The sequence below is a fragment of the Gallus gallus genome, chromosome 21 (assembly GCF_016699485.2).
Source record: "Gallus gallus isolate bGalGal1 chromosome 21, bGalGal1.mat.broiler.GRCg7b, whole genome shotgun sequence".
In the NCBI taxonomy this organism is placed as follows: domain Eukaryota; kingdom Metazoa; phylum Chordata; class Aves; order Galliformes; family Phasianidae; genus Gallus; species Gallus gallus.
In genome coordinates, this window is record NC_052552.1 from 2,667,386 (window position 1) to 2,684,914 (window position 17,529).

Consider the following 17,529-nt stretch of genomic DNA (forward strand, 5'->3'; position numbering starts at 1 on the left):
GGCCACTGGTGCGGAGCTGCTCAAACAAACCCAAAGGGACCCTATGCAACTGAAGAAGACTGGGAGATACAGAGCCTAGCTGGAGAGAAGACTCTTTGGGGTAGCAATCAAGAGCCCAGAACATGCTTTTCTCCTTCCACGCTGCTCTTTGAACAGGTATTTATAGCGTTTTACCTACTGCTCACCTCCTTGATGTCTGCTCTAAGCCACAGCTACATTGGGAACGGTGTTATAGGGCTGGCGCTGAGCTGCAGAGGCTCTTAGGTCTGGTTTTACAGGGTGGGAAGAAGCTTTCTAGAAGTCATCAGGAAGCAAAAAGTACTTAACTTGGTGGGTTTGAGGGAAGCAAAAAATACTTATCGTAGTAGATTTGAGGCTGGGTGGATGCGTGCCAGCGGGATGGCTGAGCTCAGTTATGGAACAGTTTAGTTGTGGTACTCCAAAGTTCTGGTTGGCAGTGGTGGAAACAGCTGCACAGGCTGAGGAAGAGCGCTGTGACCGCAGAGGTCTGAATTGTTTGTGTTAAAATAACCACACGCAGTGAGAGAAATTTGCTACCAAAACACAAGTAGGGTTGGGCAGTGCAGCCGTAGCATCTGGGAGAAATTTGGTGCTGGTGAAGCGAACCCAGCAAGCATCACCATCACCTCAAGCAAAGGGAAGGTGCGAGCATAAAAACTTGTATGGTCATCTAAAAGCACCCACTGCAAGCAAGCTTCCTCAAGTTCATCCTCAAGACGCTGCTGCTGTGCTATGGCTGTCTTAGAAAGAAGTACCAAGGGAGCATCTACCAGCCTCAGCCAGTCTGTCATTCTGTGATCTTGTTTAGATAGGTTATGGGATGGACACGGTGTAGGGGTGGGGATCTGCAAAACAGGGGATCTGGTAGAAGCAAAAAGAGAAACAAACAAACAAGACACCAAAAAGGAAATAGAGTGAGGGCTTTCCTGTGCCTCTGTGCCAGCCGGGTTTGGATTTGTAGTTCTGTAATTCATCGGCATCTGCCAGATAGTGCTAAAATATGCAGGCTGAGCTGCAGCCAGGGAAGGAGACAGACAACAAATATTACAACTTGCTGAGAAGCTCAGATAAAAAAGCACAGACTAAAGATTAACTTGAGGAGAGGCTCCGGTGAGCGTGAGAGAAGCAATAAAGGAAGTATTTAAGGCAACACTTTGCATCGACGGCGAAGTTTCCTCCCATAGGTGCATTCCGGGAGCTTAACATGGGTTTTGGTTGTAGCAGCGCTAACCATGATGGGAGATGATGTTCATACCTAATGGAGATATTTCAGTGCAACATTAGGAATAGGCAGATCTTTCCAATCCTATCCCTTACATCAGCCTTCTTGCTAAGACACGGAGTCTGCAGCTCGCGTTGTTGAGCCACTGCAGGATGGACTGCAGGCCTGTAATTACAGAACATTTCTGACTTGTCACTGGTAAATCTCCCAGCACAAAGAATCAAGCCCAGCCAGTTCAGTGATACGCCCTCAAAAAATGCTCCCCGGGCGCACAGCAGCGTGGCCAGCGCTGAGAACTTCCTCCAGCCAAACACTTGCTTTCGGGGATAAGCACTCTGTATCTAGAAAGCCATGCACCTGGTATCAGAGTGTGCTCAGAGCTGCGTTTCCAGCCCCCAGATAACCGGAATTCAAGGTAATACCCAGATTGCTGGAAGGCTGGAGGAACTCGGTTGTAAATCAATTTACTGGAGCTGCCGTATCAGCCGCTTAGCTCAGGGCTCTGCTTGCACACGGAGAGAAAGCAGAAAGCAGATGGCAGCACACAGCAAGGCTTGGGCTGTGCTGGCGCTCCTCCAGCGCTGAGAATAAGGAAGAGCTGCTCTTTCCTGGGGAAAGCAGAGCAATAAGGAAACACTGGCGAATTCCCCCTTGCTCTGGCACAAAAGTCATTTCCTCCAACGACTCGTTTCTTGCTGCGTCACGGTGACAAGATAGAACAAACTTTGTGAGATATCCCCATTTCCTCACTCACTCTCTCCGTCCCGCTGCTGCACGGAAGCATTCAGATCCCACCGTGCACCCACAGCCCCATTGGTGCTACCTGGCAGCCCCAGTGCACGGAACACCCCGAAGAGCTTCACCCTGCTGCTGCTCCACCACTGAACAGTGTTATCTGTCTCTTAGGCCTCACCATAGTATCTGAGTACCTCCCAGCCCAATAGACTGCTATAGGGAGGTCCCTGCTTGACCCCATGGAATCCTCTGCTCTGCTCCCTGCTCAGATATCGGGCAGCACCACCCAGGGTAGGTCCTTTATGTTTTCTCTGCCCAGAGCGAGGTCTGGGGAAAGGCTGGAGCCATCTTTAGTGCCAGGGTGACTGTGGTGGAAAGGCTTTGGCTGGATGGCGGATCTCTGGATGGTGGATCTGTGGTGGCTGCTCGCTTTGCAGGTTGGTTACCTTCACCTTCAGCACACAGCTTCGAACAGGCAGCTCTAACAGCGCTCTTCCAGCCTCTGGAGGCATCGCAAGCCGTGAGCTTGCTCTTCAGTCCTCTTGTGGGGTTAAAGATAGGTCTGGTGATGGGTGTCTTCACACTGTTTAAAGCTAAAGCTGTAGTTGTCCTTCTCTTGCAGAGTCTCCCAGGGCCCTATTCCTCTCCTCGGGCTCCGTCATGTCGTGCTTCACCCAGCTATGGCACTCCAGCACACCGGACTCTCCCACCAGCCCGGTCCCTGCATCTCCACATGAAATCCCCATCCCCATCAGCCCTATCGTTATCACCTCTCCCGTGGACAGCAAGAGGAAAGCGAGGTCCCCAACCGACAAACCAGGCTCTCCGAACCCAACATCCCCAAAGCCAGCCTCCCCCGTTGAATGCTCCATCTGCTTCAACACATACGACAACACCTTTAAGACCCCCAAGCTGCTCCAATGCTCCCATGTTTTCTGCCTGGAGTGCGTGGCCCGCCTGAGCAAAGGGCTGCCCCCCAACCACCCCGAGGACCAGCTCCCCTGCCCCTTCTGCAGGCAGCTGACTAGCATCCCACAGGAAGGTGCCCCGGCCCTGGAAACCAGCAAGGAGCTGCTGGCCACTCTGCCCCCCGAGCTCCAGCAGGAGAAGGTGCTCTGGATGGAAGGCACCAAGCTGTGCTGCCGGCAGGCTTCTGATGACCCCGAGAACCCAGACTCGTGCATCTCCATCGACGTTGCCATGAGCAAACCTGAGAGCCCAGAGGTCCCCCCGACGGGGCTGGTGGGGAGGCTGTCCCGCTGTGACATGTGTGACGACTGGAAGCGCATCGTCCTGCTCTCCGCTCTCATCATCATCCTCTTCTGCATCATCCTGTGGCCGGTGCAGTGCGCGCTGAAGACGGGCAACCTCCGTTGCTTCACGAGGACTGTTGCAGTGAGCAGGCCAGAATATCTCCCCCCAAAACACACCACAGCATCCACACCTGTGACACAGCTCCCGCTCCTGTAGCACGAGGCATAACGTGGCACACCCCCTAAGAGCATCCCTTGGTGTGCTTGCAGACCCCACGGTCCCCAACGCCCATTCTGTGCCCATACTTGGATGGGGGCACTCACCTCCAGCAGCCCAGGAATGCTCCCAGGAGCTGCCTCAGTTTCCTGCTGCCAAACTCCATGGAAACCTGAGCCTTCAAAGCTGCTGCAAAGGTGTGATGGGAGACATCTAAGCTTCTAGGACTGTTACCCGATACCAGGTGACAGTGGCTGTAGCTCCTTCCAGCTCCTTTGGGGAATAAAGGGCTATTCCTAACAGGAGCTGGGCTTGGGAGGGTAAGGACATGTCGAAGCTGCAGAAGCAGATGAAAATTAACCTTATTCCACATGCTCGAAACGTTTTGGTTGCGGATTCAGAGCAGAAGGTGAGAAATGCTGCCTCCTGCTGACAACGCATCGATCCATCCCTGCTCCTCACCTGAGCTGAGCACTGCTGAATTACCAACAGCAAATGAAAGCCATCCTATTGCCTTTATGTTTTTCTCGCTAAGAAGGTGCTTAAAGAAAAGTCATCACTCATCCTTAGGCTGGAAAGGAGAGCAAAGAGCACAGGAGAGCACAGCATCACACTGCCCTCCGTGAGCTCTCTTCCCACTGCTCCCAGGCCAACTGCTGCTGAAGTGGCAGGAGTTCCACCTTCTGACAGCTCTACCCTCCTCATCCTCCAAGGTGTCAGTATTAAGACACAGGCCAGTTGCTTACACTCTCTTTTTATTTAACCCAGTGATCTTCTGACAGTGGTTAACAACGGTCTTCATGAAGAAGGCGGCTTACAATTAAATCTTGTTTATTCAAGCACATGGATGTGAGACAGGATTGTACACAAGTACCATGTATGTATTAAATTATGTTTTATACAATGCAAAGTGTCGGTGTGTAACATTTACTCCCTGTTTCCCCCCTTAATGGATGCAGCAGCAGCACAGCTGTACTCTACCTTTTATCCTCTACCTTCATACTCACAGCCATCCCAGTGGTGCTGTCCCAGGCACAACCTCCCCTGAAAAAGAAGAAGCTGCAAAGGCTGCTCATCTTTTGCTTCCTCCCGGCTGGATCAAAGATGTTTTCAAGTCTCTCTTTGCAGCAAATCTGATCTGAAATACAAAAGGCCAAAGCAGCAGCAAAAGTACCCCGAGCCTGTTGCTATGCAAAACTTCTGTAAAGCTGCTGAGTGCGTTCTGTATCTGCGGCACCTTTGTTGTTTAGCTGCAGGCTGCTATTATCTGTGCCAGCCACATGGCTGCAGAAATTACTCCAGGCACTGCAACAACTTCTGCCAAAGGCCCTGGGCTCGACAGGGATTCTCCCTTGCATCATCCCATCCGCTTGCTGCTGGAAGGATATCTTCACAGCACCAGCTTAAGTGTGTTCTTGGAAACAGTGGCTCACTGAGACTTAGGGCAGAGAAGGCACTTGCACTCTAAAAGGTGCATTTGAGATTAAGCCCAGCAAACTGGCACTAGCAGAGGTGAAGAGTTCTGTTACGTGCAGCTACATTATTACTGCTCAGTCCCACTGATGAGACCTAAGGGCATCTCCAGCTTCATCTCACCCATTGTTATGGGTGGTAAACAGTGAGCGCAGAGGTCTCACAGCTCACAGATGTTCAGGAGGCCCCTTGTCCACACTGATTGTCAGTCACTTTCCCAAACCACTTAAAAAGAGAAGGGGAAAAGAAGAAGGAAAGCTTTGAGAATATTCAACATTTATTAAAAGTGCAATAAAAATAAAACAGTTTTTCCTGTCCCATGAGAAGGGACCAGGAAGACCAGCCAGGAAATACAGCCAAGGGATGCCATCGTGCTTTTGTTCAGCCCCTCCTGCTCACTGCTGGCACTTGGGCACCAATGTCCCTGAGCAGGCAGGAGGGGGGCAGTGACCCAGGAGCACATCAGCACCCTGCGTGCCCCAGAAGCCAACGTTGGCACTCTGACCCCCAATGAATCCTGCAAAAAGGGGGGGGGGGGGAGGGGTTCTATTTGCAGACTGTAGGGCTGGAACAGCAAGGAAGCCCCAGCAGTCATAAGTCAAGATTCATCAATAGAGCTGGAACACTCCACTCAGTAACACGCTCGTCTTTGAGGCACTGGTCAAATCCCAAGTGCTCCTACAGCACCCAACCCAGCAGACACAGCACTTGCCTTGTCATATAGTTGCAGGGGGAGGAAGACGTCATACAGCAAGGAAACAGCAGAGCTGCATCAAGCTTACAGGGACCCAGCTCTACAAGTTCAGCTCAGCCCAGCATCCTAGGGTGTGTTATTCACCCAGGAGGGCTAAAAGCACAGTGCACAGTCAAAGCTGCTTTCCTGCTCATCAGCACACTCCAGCTAGATGGGCTTCCAGGGCTCAACACTCACACCAAGGCGAGGTGCTCACTTCTGCCACCCAGTCCTGCCATGATGCTCACAGGCAGCTTCAGGCACACACACTCACCTGCTGTATGGCAGGGTTGCATAGAAAGCTATAACTGCAACAGCCAGAAGTGTGAGGAGAAGAATCAACAGAGGCACAGATACCTGGGATCCAGGCAGTGCTACTTCCCACCTTCAAGGCAGCAAAGTTAGCCTGGAAATTAGTCTAGAAGCAAACACTTCTAGCTCGGAAATGATTGACCTAATGAATACATTGAAGTGCACTAATACTTGACTAATGCCCTAAGTGGGCAACCCTGGGAAAGCTCCTAAGCAAACAGACGTTTCCATTCTTAACAACTTACATGTAAAAAAATCACAATCTTAAATTAAAAAAAAAAAAAAACAACAACAAACACCAACAATTATAACAGCTTTGATGCCCAATGAATGTCCAGAGGCACTTCCACATAAATATCAACCTACTGATACAGGGGAGACCAGGAGAAGGTCCTTCTCAAGATTAAGTTGGCTCAAGGCATGTTCTTAAGGCGCAGACTCTGCTTGCTTCTTTAGCTCCTCGCTGGATCCAAGGTGCTCAGGGGAAGGCAAAATGGGCAAAAAAGCATTGTCCACAGTTGCAGCATGTGAAAAGGGTGGACGTAAACACTGTGAATCCTGCAGTCCTGAACAAGAAGGAAGAAAGAAGGCACGGCTTACAACTGGGAGAAAAGTGCATTGACGTGACACAGAGCTGAGACACTCCCAGCATCCCAAATCTCTCCCTGTTTATGTAGTATCTCCCCTACAGCACCGGGCACACCTTAAAACAAGCATGCTTGCTTACTGAGATCCCATTAGCACATTTCTCCCCGTTCTACCACACAGCCACATCTTTAGGCTCTAGAAAGTCCCATTTCTATTTGGCTTCCGTGATGCAAGCAGAGCCATGAAGATCTGCATGCACTGAAGCACACAGGATAAATGCAACGTAAACACGCAGTGGTGACACTCAGCCCAACCGAAGGAAGCATTCCTACCTGCACAGCCTCACCTCCGGCTCCTCTATCGCCCCGTGTTACTCATCCCTGAAACCTTTGGGCTTTTGATGTTGAGGTTCTCATAGACGGAAGCTGACTCATCATCAGCCCTGTCAAGAAACAAAGCCTTGTTGTGAACAGCCTCGCTGCTCTGAATGCGTTCCCAGAGGCAGGTGGCTGGTCGGAAGCAGGCAGTGGCCTGGCCAAGTTCCCTTTACCCCTCCCCATAGCCTGTGGGGCTTAAGATACCACAGGCCAGGGTCTATTTCCCCTTCCCACAAGAGGAAGGTGGGCTGCCATCAGTGTGCTGACAGCGTGGTGGGACCACCTGCTTATTTTGAGCCATTCCCATCCAACAGCCAGGATCGGGTGAGGTTTAAGGAATGGGAGAGGAGGGATAAGTGCTGGTCCCCAGGCTCCAGTCCTGCTCCCAGCAGATAGACTTACACTGGCTGGGCTCGTGGTGAAGGGGGCTGCCCTTTGGCTCTGCCTTTTTCCACAGGAGAGTATCCAATATTCAAGTAGTCTCGCTCTTTCCTTTTACTTCTCTGAAAGAGGAAGCGAACACATTAAAATCCCACTCGGAGCTGACGCAGAAGGAAGCCTTGCAGGATCCCGTGTGCCAGCAGGGAGCAGCGGCTGTGGGTTTATTCCCATACGTTCAGGGCACCATTTGGGATCCAGAATGAAGGAAGTGGTTGCAGTGCCTGATGTGGGGCAAGATGTGCGCTTGCTCCTCCAACCAAGCTGAACAGGACTCACCTGCTCTTCCTCCAGCCTCTTCTGCTCCGCCTCAATGAACTGCTGGACAGCCATGTAGACGAACTTGTACTGGGCCTCTGTCTGCACCATGCCCGAGCGCTGCCTGCGTACCATCTGGATCGTTTTGGGGATGTCAATGTCGCAGTCCAAACCTGCTCAAGAGCCAGGAAGAGTGGGAGGTGGCAGCGAGGCTGAGAAATTATCCTTGCTTACCACTCTTCTGAGGTTTAAGAAATAAACACAACCACTGCTGAAAAAGGTCCACCTGCCTCAGTGCTCCCGCTAAGAGAACAGAGGGTCCAGACATGCTACAAAAGTCCCTCTCACCCCGGGTTGAGATCAAGCCTGGACCCAAAATGAGACAAACCCACTGCTGGGAGATCATGGACCACTGCTTGCACCTGAGCAGGCTTATCCCGTAACAAGGCAAACAGGGAGAGGCACAAGACTGACACGGAGACATACCTTGCCTGTGAATTATATCCACCAGAATGTCTATCACTATGATGGTGCCTGTGCGTCCTATTCCAGCACTGGAGAAAGAGAAGGAAGGCTATATTTCCCTATGTGCATACCTGTACCACCTCTGTTTCCCAATTGCCCACCACCAGATTGTGTGATGGGCCAGTCGTAGGTAACAAAGGGAAGAGACTCCCTTTTCTTGCTCCCCGTCCCCATGACAGAGCTGGCTCCTACCTGCAGTGCACTATGATCGGCCCCGTGTCTGGAATGCTTCGCTGTGTCCGGTTCACTTGGTCCAGAAAGCTGAGAACCCCTCCTGGTTCGTTGGGCACCCCGTGATCTGGCCAGCTGAAATACTGGTAGTGCTTCACCACCCTGGGACGCTCATCCTGTGTGGAGCAGAGACCCAGTGCCCATCAGAAGGGGCACTAGAAGGCTTCCCCTTCATACATTAAACCATTGAGGCTGGAAAAGACCACTAAGACCAAAGTCCAACTGCCAACCCATCACCCAGTGCACCACATCCCTCAGCATTGCCACGCCTCTATTCCTTTCCCATCAACAAAGCTGGGGCAAAACAGCCCAGAACTTCACCAAGGGGACCATCAGGTAAAAACCCATCCCCAGGGTTGGGGAACCACCGTGTGCTGGCAGCAGAGAGCTCACCCTGTCCGTATGCAGGATCTCCAGCTCCCGGAGGTAGTAGCCCTGTGCCTCGCGCTCGCTGATGTTTCGCACACAGATGCACCCATACTCCTTGGCACAGCCCTTGTCCGGCCAGTAGCGGAAACACTTGTTCTGCAGCAACACAGGAGAGCTGCTGGTGAGCCAAGAGAGGGGAGCTGGGGGATAGACCCCAGACCACCCAGGGATGCTCTGTGGTCAAAGGGCGAGCAGCAACAGTGCAAAAAACTTAAGGAGAACCACACATGCAGAGCATTTCTTTGAGCTGGGGCTTGGATAGGTTCTGCGATTACTTTCCTGCCTCCCAGCAGCTTGCAAGCTCCTGCTCTGCTTCCCAGCTTGCTGCAAGAAGCCCCTGCCATCATTGGCAAGGACCTGCAGTTGTTCAAGCAGGATAACACAGTTAGGTTTGCCACCCAGATTAATTCATCGCTGATTCCACCTCACATTTTAACACAAGCCCCTACCCAACTACCCAGCCTTTCACTTCTGAAGGCTTTGGAACCGGTTTGCCTCCAGCCTCCCAGGTTGGCACGGGATTGCAGGTGATACTGGGGCTTGGCAGCAGCTCTCACCCTGCCCCGCTCCACTTCCTTGGTTGTCATGACAATGACGTGAGTGTTCTCTTGGTACACCATGGTCCAGAAGTCATTCACTGTTGTCTGCAGGCAGCCCTGGGTGGCTATGTAGATCTTGCAGTGCTCTGAGTTCCTTCCATCCTCGGGGATGCTCTGAGGAGAGAAGGAGAGCAAGAGATTGAGAATCGCTTTAGCGCACCCTTTAGCAGCAAAGTCTTGCCCTGCAGTATTTGGGAGCCAGCCAATTTTCCTCTACTCATCACCCATGGATGTGAACTGCTCCCATCATCAGCTTCAACAGAAGCCAATGTCACCAGCAGAACCTGCTTGCCTCCAGGGACCTGAAGGTTTTCTAGAGGTTGGTGTGTAAATGCCAGAGCAGCACTGCTGGAAACGCAGCTTCGAGCAGCTCTGAGCTTACAGATGGCAATTATAACCTGACCCCTAAGATAATGGGCGGTGATGGAGAGCCTAGGTCAGCCCCATGGGACTCCCTGAACAGGCAAGGAAAGCAGGAGATTGAGATAAACTCTTAGATCAGCGCAAAGAGAACGTGTCAGAATGATGAGATCCCTGAGGATACAGCAGAAAAACGCAGTGCTTGGTCTGGAGAAACAGAATGGCACCTGAACTGCTGTTCCCTCAAGGTTGGTCTCATTACTGCACACCCCCACCACAAACACAGCCCCATCTGCTGCCTTCCCTTCCCAAGTACCTTGATGTAGTTGGCATTGATGTAGTCTGAGCCAGGCACGCTCTCATCCACGTCTCGGAGTGCCACCCGCGTGGTGTCAACTGAGGGAGAGGAGCACAGAGTGAACACAGAAGGGCAGTGCCGTGCACAGGGCCATCCGTGGGCTCCCACGAGGCTCTTACAGGGAAGGGACACAAGGAGGTACTGCAGAAAAGGGTGCACGATGCTCTCCTAATGACACTTAGCAGTGCATTCTGCCTGGTTCACAGCCACGTTGCCACTCCGACCACTTGGGTGGATATTGGCAATAGGCGATGCTACAGACCGAGCTGAGCTCAAGTTCTCCAAACTTCCTTTGGAGCCTCTAGCTGAGGCTCCATGTCACTTCTAAACTACACTTGAGCATATGTGGACTCTCAGCACAAGGAGAGGATAGCAATGTGCCCATTTACTAAGCAAAGGGGAAGGACCAGGTTAAAAAGGGAACAGAGGAGGCCACGAATGAACTGGATCACTCCAACACGACAGAGTACTCCTCCCTCCAGCTCAGCTATGAGCAGAGAGCTCTTCAGGGCTACCCAGCCTCACACAGAACTGCAGTGAGGAAAAAAAAGGCCACAGTATTCAGCATCTCCTTACAGGGAAGGATGTTCTTGTAGCGATTCTTTGCCTTGTTCTCAGGTCGCTGCCCCTCTTTCCTGGGGTACAGAAGCTTGCACTCCTGCTGTTGCAGCATCTGTGGGCAAAGCACACAAGAATAAACTGTTCTGGGCACACAAAGAGAACGTGGAAGCTCTTAAACTGCTTGGCTTCCCAAGGCTGAGTGAGTGCTGGCAGGAGGGGAAGGGGGCTGAGATACAGATTGGTGAGGGACCTAATTGGTCCCTAATTGGGGGAGAAGGCTAAGAGCCCTGCAGGGAACAACAGGCACACAACAGGCTGAAGGATGAAGGAGAAATAAGAGAAAAGGCAATGAAAGACGACCAACAAAGAAAGCAGGGAAAGGAACGACAGCATTGCAAGGAGATGGAAAACCATGGCACTCTCATGCAGGGATGGTACCGTTCCCTTGCAGACACAAGTGGGACAGGGCAGGGCAGCCTCCCATACCTCAAACTCTTCCCAGAACCCTTGCTTGGCCTTCTCGCTGTGATCTGCCATTTTGTTCAGCTCCCTCACTCTGTTCTCAATGTTGGCCGCGTTGATGCGCGTGGCGTTGAATGGCTGAAGGGCAGAGCAGAAATCACTTTCAACAGCAGAAATGCTTCCTTTTCCCTTGAAAAAACGGGTTCCTGGGGGGTACTGGCAGGAGTTGGATCCGCTTCGGAGGCCTGAACCAACCAACTGTGCGCTCTACAGCAGCTCTTACCTGCTTCAGGTGGACCACAGCTCCAGATTTCTCCACCATGGGGTTCTTCTTGTAGTGCTCCACCAGGTCTGTGAGTGTGTCAAACCTCTCTCCTCCCCCCACATCGTACTTCCCATCCGGCTGCAGGAGAGCGACAGAGGCACGGTGAGGCTCAGTGCACAGCTCCCAGCTGGGGCAGCACGGCAGGCGAGTGAGGGCAGCAGGTTGCCCACCTGGTAGTGGATCATCACGTGGGTCACGTGAGGTTTGCGGTCCCCCGTCTCCATCTTATCCTCATTTGTCAGCACTGACAATACGAAGTCTCCTGGTTTGCTCTGGCTCTCCCGCACCAAAAAGCTGCCTGGCTTCCCCTTCTCCGTCAGGAGCTTCTCTGCCTCCTTGCCGGTGAGGTGGCCATGGTACCATCTGCAGAAGAAGGCATGGAGCATCAGTTTTAGGCAAGAGCTACACGCCCTGCTTGGGATGATGCTCACAGGGTGCTCATCTCTGGGCTCCCAAAGCAGAAGGCACGCTTTGGGAACAACCTTTGGAAAGGACTTTGGTTTTGGACCTTGCTGGGGTCACTGCTGCCCACCTCCCAGGTCACTTGGAGAGAGCAGGAGGCTGTGCTCAGCCCTTCCAAGCCCTTCTGTGAACAGGAGCAAGCTGCTCCACCTTCCATGGCAGCACATACCTTGCACTCACACACTCGTGTCCTCATCTCTCCTAATCCATCTCCTTACACTTACACTGCAGCCCTAGAGAAATGTAGGCTGCCTTTGAAGATGCTGGCTCGCCAGTCAGGAGCTCAAAACACTTTCCCAGGGGCAATGAGATGGCATCACACCACATCTCAGCCACTTCGGCTCAGAGAACCAAGCTGAGGCTTTTAAATCCCCCTCCCAGCCACTCCACGCCTGTCTGGGAAGACCTCTAAAGAGCAAAATCCCTGCCTACAGGTTAGAGGAGAAACCAGCTGGAAAGCAGGACAGGGCAGCACGGAGAAGCTCGGCACTGCCTACAGCACAGCACTGCTGTTGATCACGGCCAGGTCCCGGAAATACTGCGATCCTGACGCACCCTGCTATATTCTGACACCACCGTCACTTATTATATTTAGAGGACCCGGGCTCTTTTCCTTCTCCTCTCCCTGGTACAGCTAGATGTGTGGTCTGGAACACAGGCTCTTACAGAGCTCCTCTGCCAAGCCAGACTGTTCTTGGCGGCAGAGCAGGGGGAAACCCAGCCGAAGGGGCTTTCCACTTCTCCAGAACTTCTGCTAACAGGAGCGGCCGCTCATCCCGTGCTGCAATGTGGCACGAGTGGCAAAACCTCACTGGAGGGGCTTCCCAGACCTCCCATTGGGGTCAGCTTACCTCTCCGAGGTCGGGTCCTGGCAGTTCAGGGGGTACTTCAGCTCGATGACGTTGCTGTTCTTCTCCCGCAGCAGCCCCTGCTGCTCAGTGTAGTACTGCACCAGCTCTGCAAGCGTGGCAAACTTCTCACCCCCGTACAGGTCGTAGTAATCCCCTGTATTCTGGATCTTAATGTGCGTCACCTCATCGTTCCTCCTGGGGTAGAAAGGCAGATGGGACTGTCAGTGGGGCAGAATGGGCACTCACCCAGCCTCTCTACCCAGGACACCTTTCCAGGAGGCAGGGTAATTGCATTTTAAACGCGCTCAGCAGCAGCTCCACCAATCCCAGCAGACATGGCTGGAAGTCCAAGGCTTGAGATGGACAAGCTGGGTCACAGGTTTGTAAATCTGGGCATATTTCTCTCTTTTTTTTTTCCCCTTTCTGTTATTTTTTTTACTGTGCTGAGCTGCTCCCAGCCTCTCTCAATTTGTTGCTAAAGCAACCACGACAGTGAGACGCAGGAGACCCAAAGTGCTGTAAAGCCACGTATCGGGTCAGACAAAAACCCATTTCATGGAGCGTGAAATTAGAAATGCTACGTTGCTCTGTGCATGAGGTTAAATGGGAGGAAGAGCTCTCAGCTGCGGTGCTGCTCCATTCCTGCAGCAGGGTACGGCCCTAATCAGGGCAGGCAATGCTATAGAAAAACATTGCTGATAGCATCAGGCCAGCCCCAGCTGCAATAAACCACCCCCTCTCTAGATACCAGGACTGGGGGATGAATGGGGAAGGACACAGCAGCCCCTTGGCAGTGATGGGATGGCCAAATCACCTCTGGGATGTGCTCACATCACCCAGAGCTGTGGCTGCCTTTACATGGAAGCTGCAGTTGTAGGTACCTGTCTTGGGGATGTTAACAGCAACCACTTTGGGCTTTTGAGAGGTTTGCTGGGGGGACGTGAGGACAAGCAGACAAAATGCAGGCTGTCCAACGAGGTGTGCTAGAGTAAAGCCACCAGTCTGTGGTGGGTGAGAAAAGAGGAGGGCAGAGCAGAGCTGAGCAATGAGGTTCATGCGGCCCACACCTCCAAGAGCCCCCTGAAGCCTTGTGTGCTGTGCACTCTTCTGGGTCTCCTGGAGCAGAGGCTCAGCCTCAGTCCCCGCATGCCATGAGGTGCTGCCCAGAACACTGCACTGACAGATGGCTGCAACCCTGCATGCTCCATCCCAGCTGCTGGCGGGGAGCTCATCAGTGCAGAATCCATAATTGCAGGTTGTGCTCACACAGCTCTTCTCGGATGCTCCATCTGGCTTGGGTCGGGCACCGAGATGATTTCCAATTAGAGCCAACCCAGCGGAAACAACCATGGCATCCATTGCCACCCCCCTGCACCAAGAGGGGAGCACGAGGCTGACAGCCAGGCCTGAGCTGTGAAAACCTGCTGCTGCCATTCCAGCCACCCCACGGGCAGTTTTCATCCTGGGGGGAAGAGCAGAGCTTGCAAGATGGAAACCAGAGCAGGCTGTGAGGAAAGCTGAGCCCCAATGGCTGTGCCCCTCCAAGCTGGTGCTTGGCTCCAGCCTTCCAGGCCAGCAGCTGGACACGAGGAGCCCTCCCACAGCAGGGAAGGCAGCAGATGAAGCCTTGCTTTGGCCATTTGGCTCGAGGCTCTGGAGTTCCCTTCTCCCCACACGTCTCAGTCTGCAGGCCTACAAAAGGCTCCGTTCACGGAGCCACTGCCATCCCATCGAGCGCTTCGGGGGATGAAAAGCAGCAAAATAATGGGGATCATTCATCCCCTCGGCCCCCAAGGTCAGGCTGAACACAAAGGGCATTGATCCATTCCCTTCTCCCTTCTTTTCTTCTCGCACAGTTTGCGTCACCTCGGCAGCGCATTGCTGGGCTCCATGCGAGCCCATCCATGGAACTGTGCCCTCAGCACATTGGCCGCTGACATAAAGCACAAAGAGACACCCAAAGAGGCTCCATAGCCCCGTGCCCGAGGGCTCGGCTGCTCCAACAGCTTCACTCTTCATGCAAAAGGAAATCTCTGACCCTGAGAGGGACAGGAGGGCTCATGCGAGGTCCCAATGAGCAGCAAGAAAAGATGCAACCTGGGAAGACCCAGAAACTTGAGTATCCACGAGCAAGTTTGCATTGCGTTCAGGATAATTCAGAAAAGGCAATTTGCTGTCAGCCAACACCACGATTTCTACAATGAATTCTGGTCCCCAAAACCCATCCAGCACACAATTTAAATGCAAAATAAGGACGTTTGTTGAATTGTTGCCTTCCGTTTACGGTAAGCATTGGAGCAGTTATTCCTGGTGCTGTGAGACACTGTTCTTATTGCCACGACCAGCACGGCTGCCTCGCTGGATGTACAGCAGGGTTACCTGATCCAAAATAACCCAACCTGTGAATCACAGCCTGGTGTTTTCAGCCCACACTGCATTGACAGCCAGTGCAGGTGCAACCTGCTCTTCTTTGCAATGGAGTTGAGATAAGAGTGTGCAAAAAAAAAAAAAAAAAAAAAAAAGCAAAAACCAACACAAACACTCCAAAATAACCAAACCCAACAAAATCCAACCCGACTCCAGGAAACAAGACAGACCCTTTCTTTTTTGTCACTGAAAGCAAAGATCTGCTTTAAACATCAGAAATACAGTTCTCTCTTGCATCTCGTGTAGCCTTCTTAAGTCGTGTGCTTTTCCTGCTCGCATCAGACAGAGAAAACCTAGAGTTTCACAGCGTGCATATATGACCCCTCTGACAAGCTGCAAAAAGCAACCCAAAAAACCCCAAGGGCTCTCTATGCAAAGCTGGAAGGCTTTCCCACAGGGCTTAGAAACTCTGCTGAATGTTTGGTTTCAATCAGATGACAGCATGGGCCCTCAGCTGAACCTCACTACCCACCAACAAGCGACGTTGCCACGCTATCTCAGAGATGCAGCCAAGTGGATTACAGGGATTAGGGATGGGTTTTGAATTCTGCACACCTGCATCAGCCCTGCTGGAGGTCTGCACCCCCTGGAGCTCCAGCATACCAGGAACATCCAGGCATCAAGCTTGGAAAAAGCTGGACCAGACCTATCCCTCAATACATAGTTGTATTCAGGGCCTTACGAGGGCTGGGAGGTGTTATTACAGTGAGACCCAAGGCTTTGGAAAAGAGACTGGAAGGATACGCAGAGGTAAAGAAAGGAATGGAGAGTAGACATAGGATTTCATGGAAAACTCGTAACTTCTGCAATGCTATTTCCTTGCTCCTCTTCAGGGATATGGATCTGGATGCACACCAGCACGTAGGTCACCTGGTGTGTGGTCTGGTCAGCCAAAACTCCACGGCCTGCTTTCCTTGCAGCCCACATCCTCTCTGTAATTAAACAGAGCTGCCTTTCCCCTCACTGCCTCTCAGAAACCCTGGAAGGAGGGCGAGAGAAGAGAAATAGGTCTTGTTTGTTCTAAAGGAACCTATTCATTGCATACTCTCTAATTCCCAAAGCCATTTATGGCCACGTTTTGGGGGGGGACAAGAGCACGTTGCTCAGATAAAGTATAAGCAGAACCTAACCAGGGACCACATCCAAGCAACTCTTCCATGATCAGGACTATGGAACAGCCCTGCAGAGACAGAGAGATGGGACGGACCAGGCAGAGGTGAGGACTGGTAGGTAAAAGCAGTCCATGCAGAGGATTCTTCCCTTGTCTTCAGTTCAAGATGCCTCTATGCTGGTGTGTCATGGTTCACGTGCTTTCCTGGAAACATGGTACGTGTCACAGCCTCGGTTTCCTTTTGGTCAGACTTTCCATTGAGTGGGCTGTGCGGTGCTGCTCAGCACCATCACACCAAGGCACACCGTGCTGCTCTGCTCTCGACACACAGAGAGCTGCTCATGGTTGAAGGGCACTTCCAGATCTTACGAGCAAAATAATGCTTAACGACAGCATTTAATGGGGGATGCAGTGGTTCAGACCCCTCCAATAACCTGCCACAGAGAGCAGAGAGGGGCATAGAGGTAACAGCAATGACAAAACCATGCTGGGACCACGCAGGGGAGGCAGGGGACCAGGAGACAGCAGAGGCACCAAACTGCAGCAGCAGCAGAGCACAGGGCAGAGCCAAGGGAGGGAAACGACACCAAATTGCAGCGTGACTCCGCAGCCCAAGTGCAGTAATGCAGGTGTGGGCACGACTCTCATAGCAAAGCAATTCCCTGCTAATTCAGGGCGATGACATTGCAGGTTGGGCACCTTTCCACGTCACGACACTGCTGCACAGGCACGACCTGCATCTGCTTGCACAGTGCCTGGCTCAGCAAGTGCTGCCAGGACTTTGCTGTACGGTCAGGCAACACCCTGACTCACAGCATTACGTGAGAAGAGACACAGAGCTCACGTGAAGCCCAACCCTGTCTCACATGCATCCCCTCGCTGTCATTGCTTGCTCCAGGCAGCAATCTGGGTTTATTTCCCGTTCTAATTAGGCAGCACTTCCACCTCTCTCATTAACTCTCAACCACTTCTTATTGCAAGAGGATGGATGAGCTAGAGGAGTTGGATCCCTGCCCTGCCAGAACACCATCAAAGCTGCAAAGCTCCGTGCCCCAATGGCCAGAGCTGGGAGAAACAGGCAGCATTCCCTGCCACAAAAGGCAGCATGCACAAAGCAAGGCAGCTGCAAACTCCTGCAGGAGGAGGAACACAGGTTCAAGCACAGAGAGGACTGCAAGGGGGAAGGAATAAAGAAATTCTC

The 17,529-nt window shown here is 52.4% G+C and overlaps 2 protein-coding genes across 6 annotated transcripts in view; one reads left to right on the top strand and one right to left on the bottom strand.

The window, feature by feature from the left end:
* RNF223 (ring finger protein 223) lies at positions 1-4,352 on the top strand. The gene is made up of 3 exons (XM_015297137.4): positions 1-156; positions 2,150-2,269; positions 2,601-4,352. The coding sequence occupies exons 2-3, from the start codon at positions 2,218-2,220 to the stop codon at positions 3,446-3,448; spliced, it is 900 nt and encodes a 299-aa protein (XP_015152623.1). The 5' UTR covers positions 1-156; positions 2,150-2,217; the 3' UTR covers positions 3,449-4,352.
* LOC419429 (protein tyrosine phosphatase, non-receptor type 11-like) overlaps positions 4,187-17,529 on the bottom strand; it is a 27,732-nt gene continuing 14,389 nt past the window's right edge. Inside the window, exons 3-16 of one of the 5 annotated variants that reach the window (XM_040651164.2) lie at positions 12,791-12,985; positions 11,648-11,840; positions 11,436-11,555; positions 11,177-11,290; positions 10,706-10,802; positions 10,088-10,167; positions 9,370-9,525; positions 8,777-8,908; positions 8,345-8,499; positions 8,114-8,181; positions 7,649-7,800; positions 7,334-7,434; positions 6,901-6,996; positions 4,187-6,524 (exon numbers count right to left, since the gene is read on the bottom strand). In XM_040651164.2, the coding sequence (XP_040507098.1) occupies positions 6,912-6,996; positions 7,334-7,434; positions 7,649-7,800; positions 8,114-8,181; positions 8,345-8,499; positions 8,777-8,908; positions 9,370-9,525; positions 10,088-10,167; positions 10,706-10,802; positions 11,177-11,290; positions 11,436-11,555; positions 11,648-11,840; positions 12,791-12,985 (1,648 nt within the window). In that variant the 3' untranslated portion in view covers positions 4,187-6,524; positions 6,901-6,911. Of the gene's footprint in view, positions 6,533-6,886; positions 6,997-7,333; positions 7,435-7,648; positions 7,801-8,113; positions 8,182-8,344; positions 8,500-8,776; positions 8,909-9,369; positions 9,526-10,087; positions 10,168-10,705; positions 10,803-11,176; positions 11,291-11,435; positions 11,556-11,647; positions 11,841-12,790; positions 12,986-17,529 lie in introns of all 5 variants that reach the window. The other 4 variants (XM_040651163.2, XM_040651162.2, XM_015296881.4 and 1 more) reach the window with 4 other exon arrangements.

Bases quoted from the DNA above. Each gene is read 5' to 3' on its own strand.
- RNF223 (XM_015297137.4), top strand. From the start codon at position 2,218: ATGGAATCCTCTGCTCTGCTCCCTGCTCAGATATCGGGCAGCACCACC. The intron at 2,270-2,600 runs GTAGGTCCTTTA...CTTCTCTTGCAG, and splicing joins ATCGGGCAGCACCACCCAGG to AGTCTCCCAGGGCCCTATTC.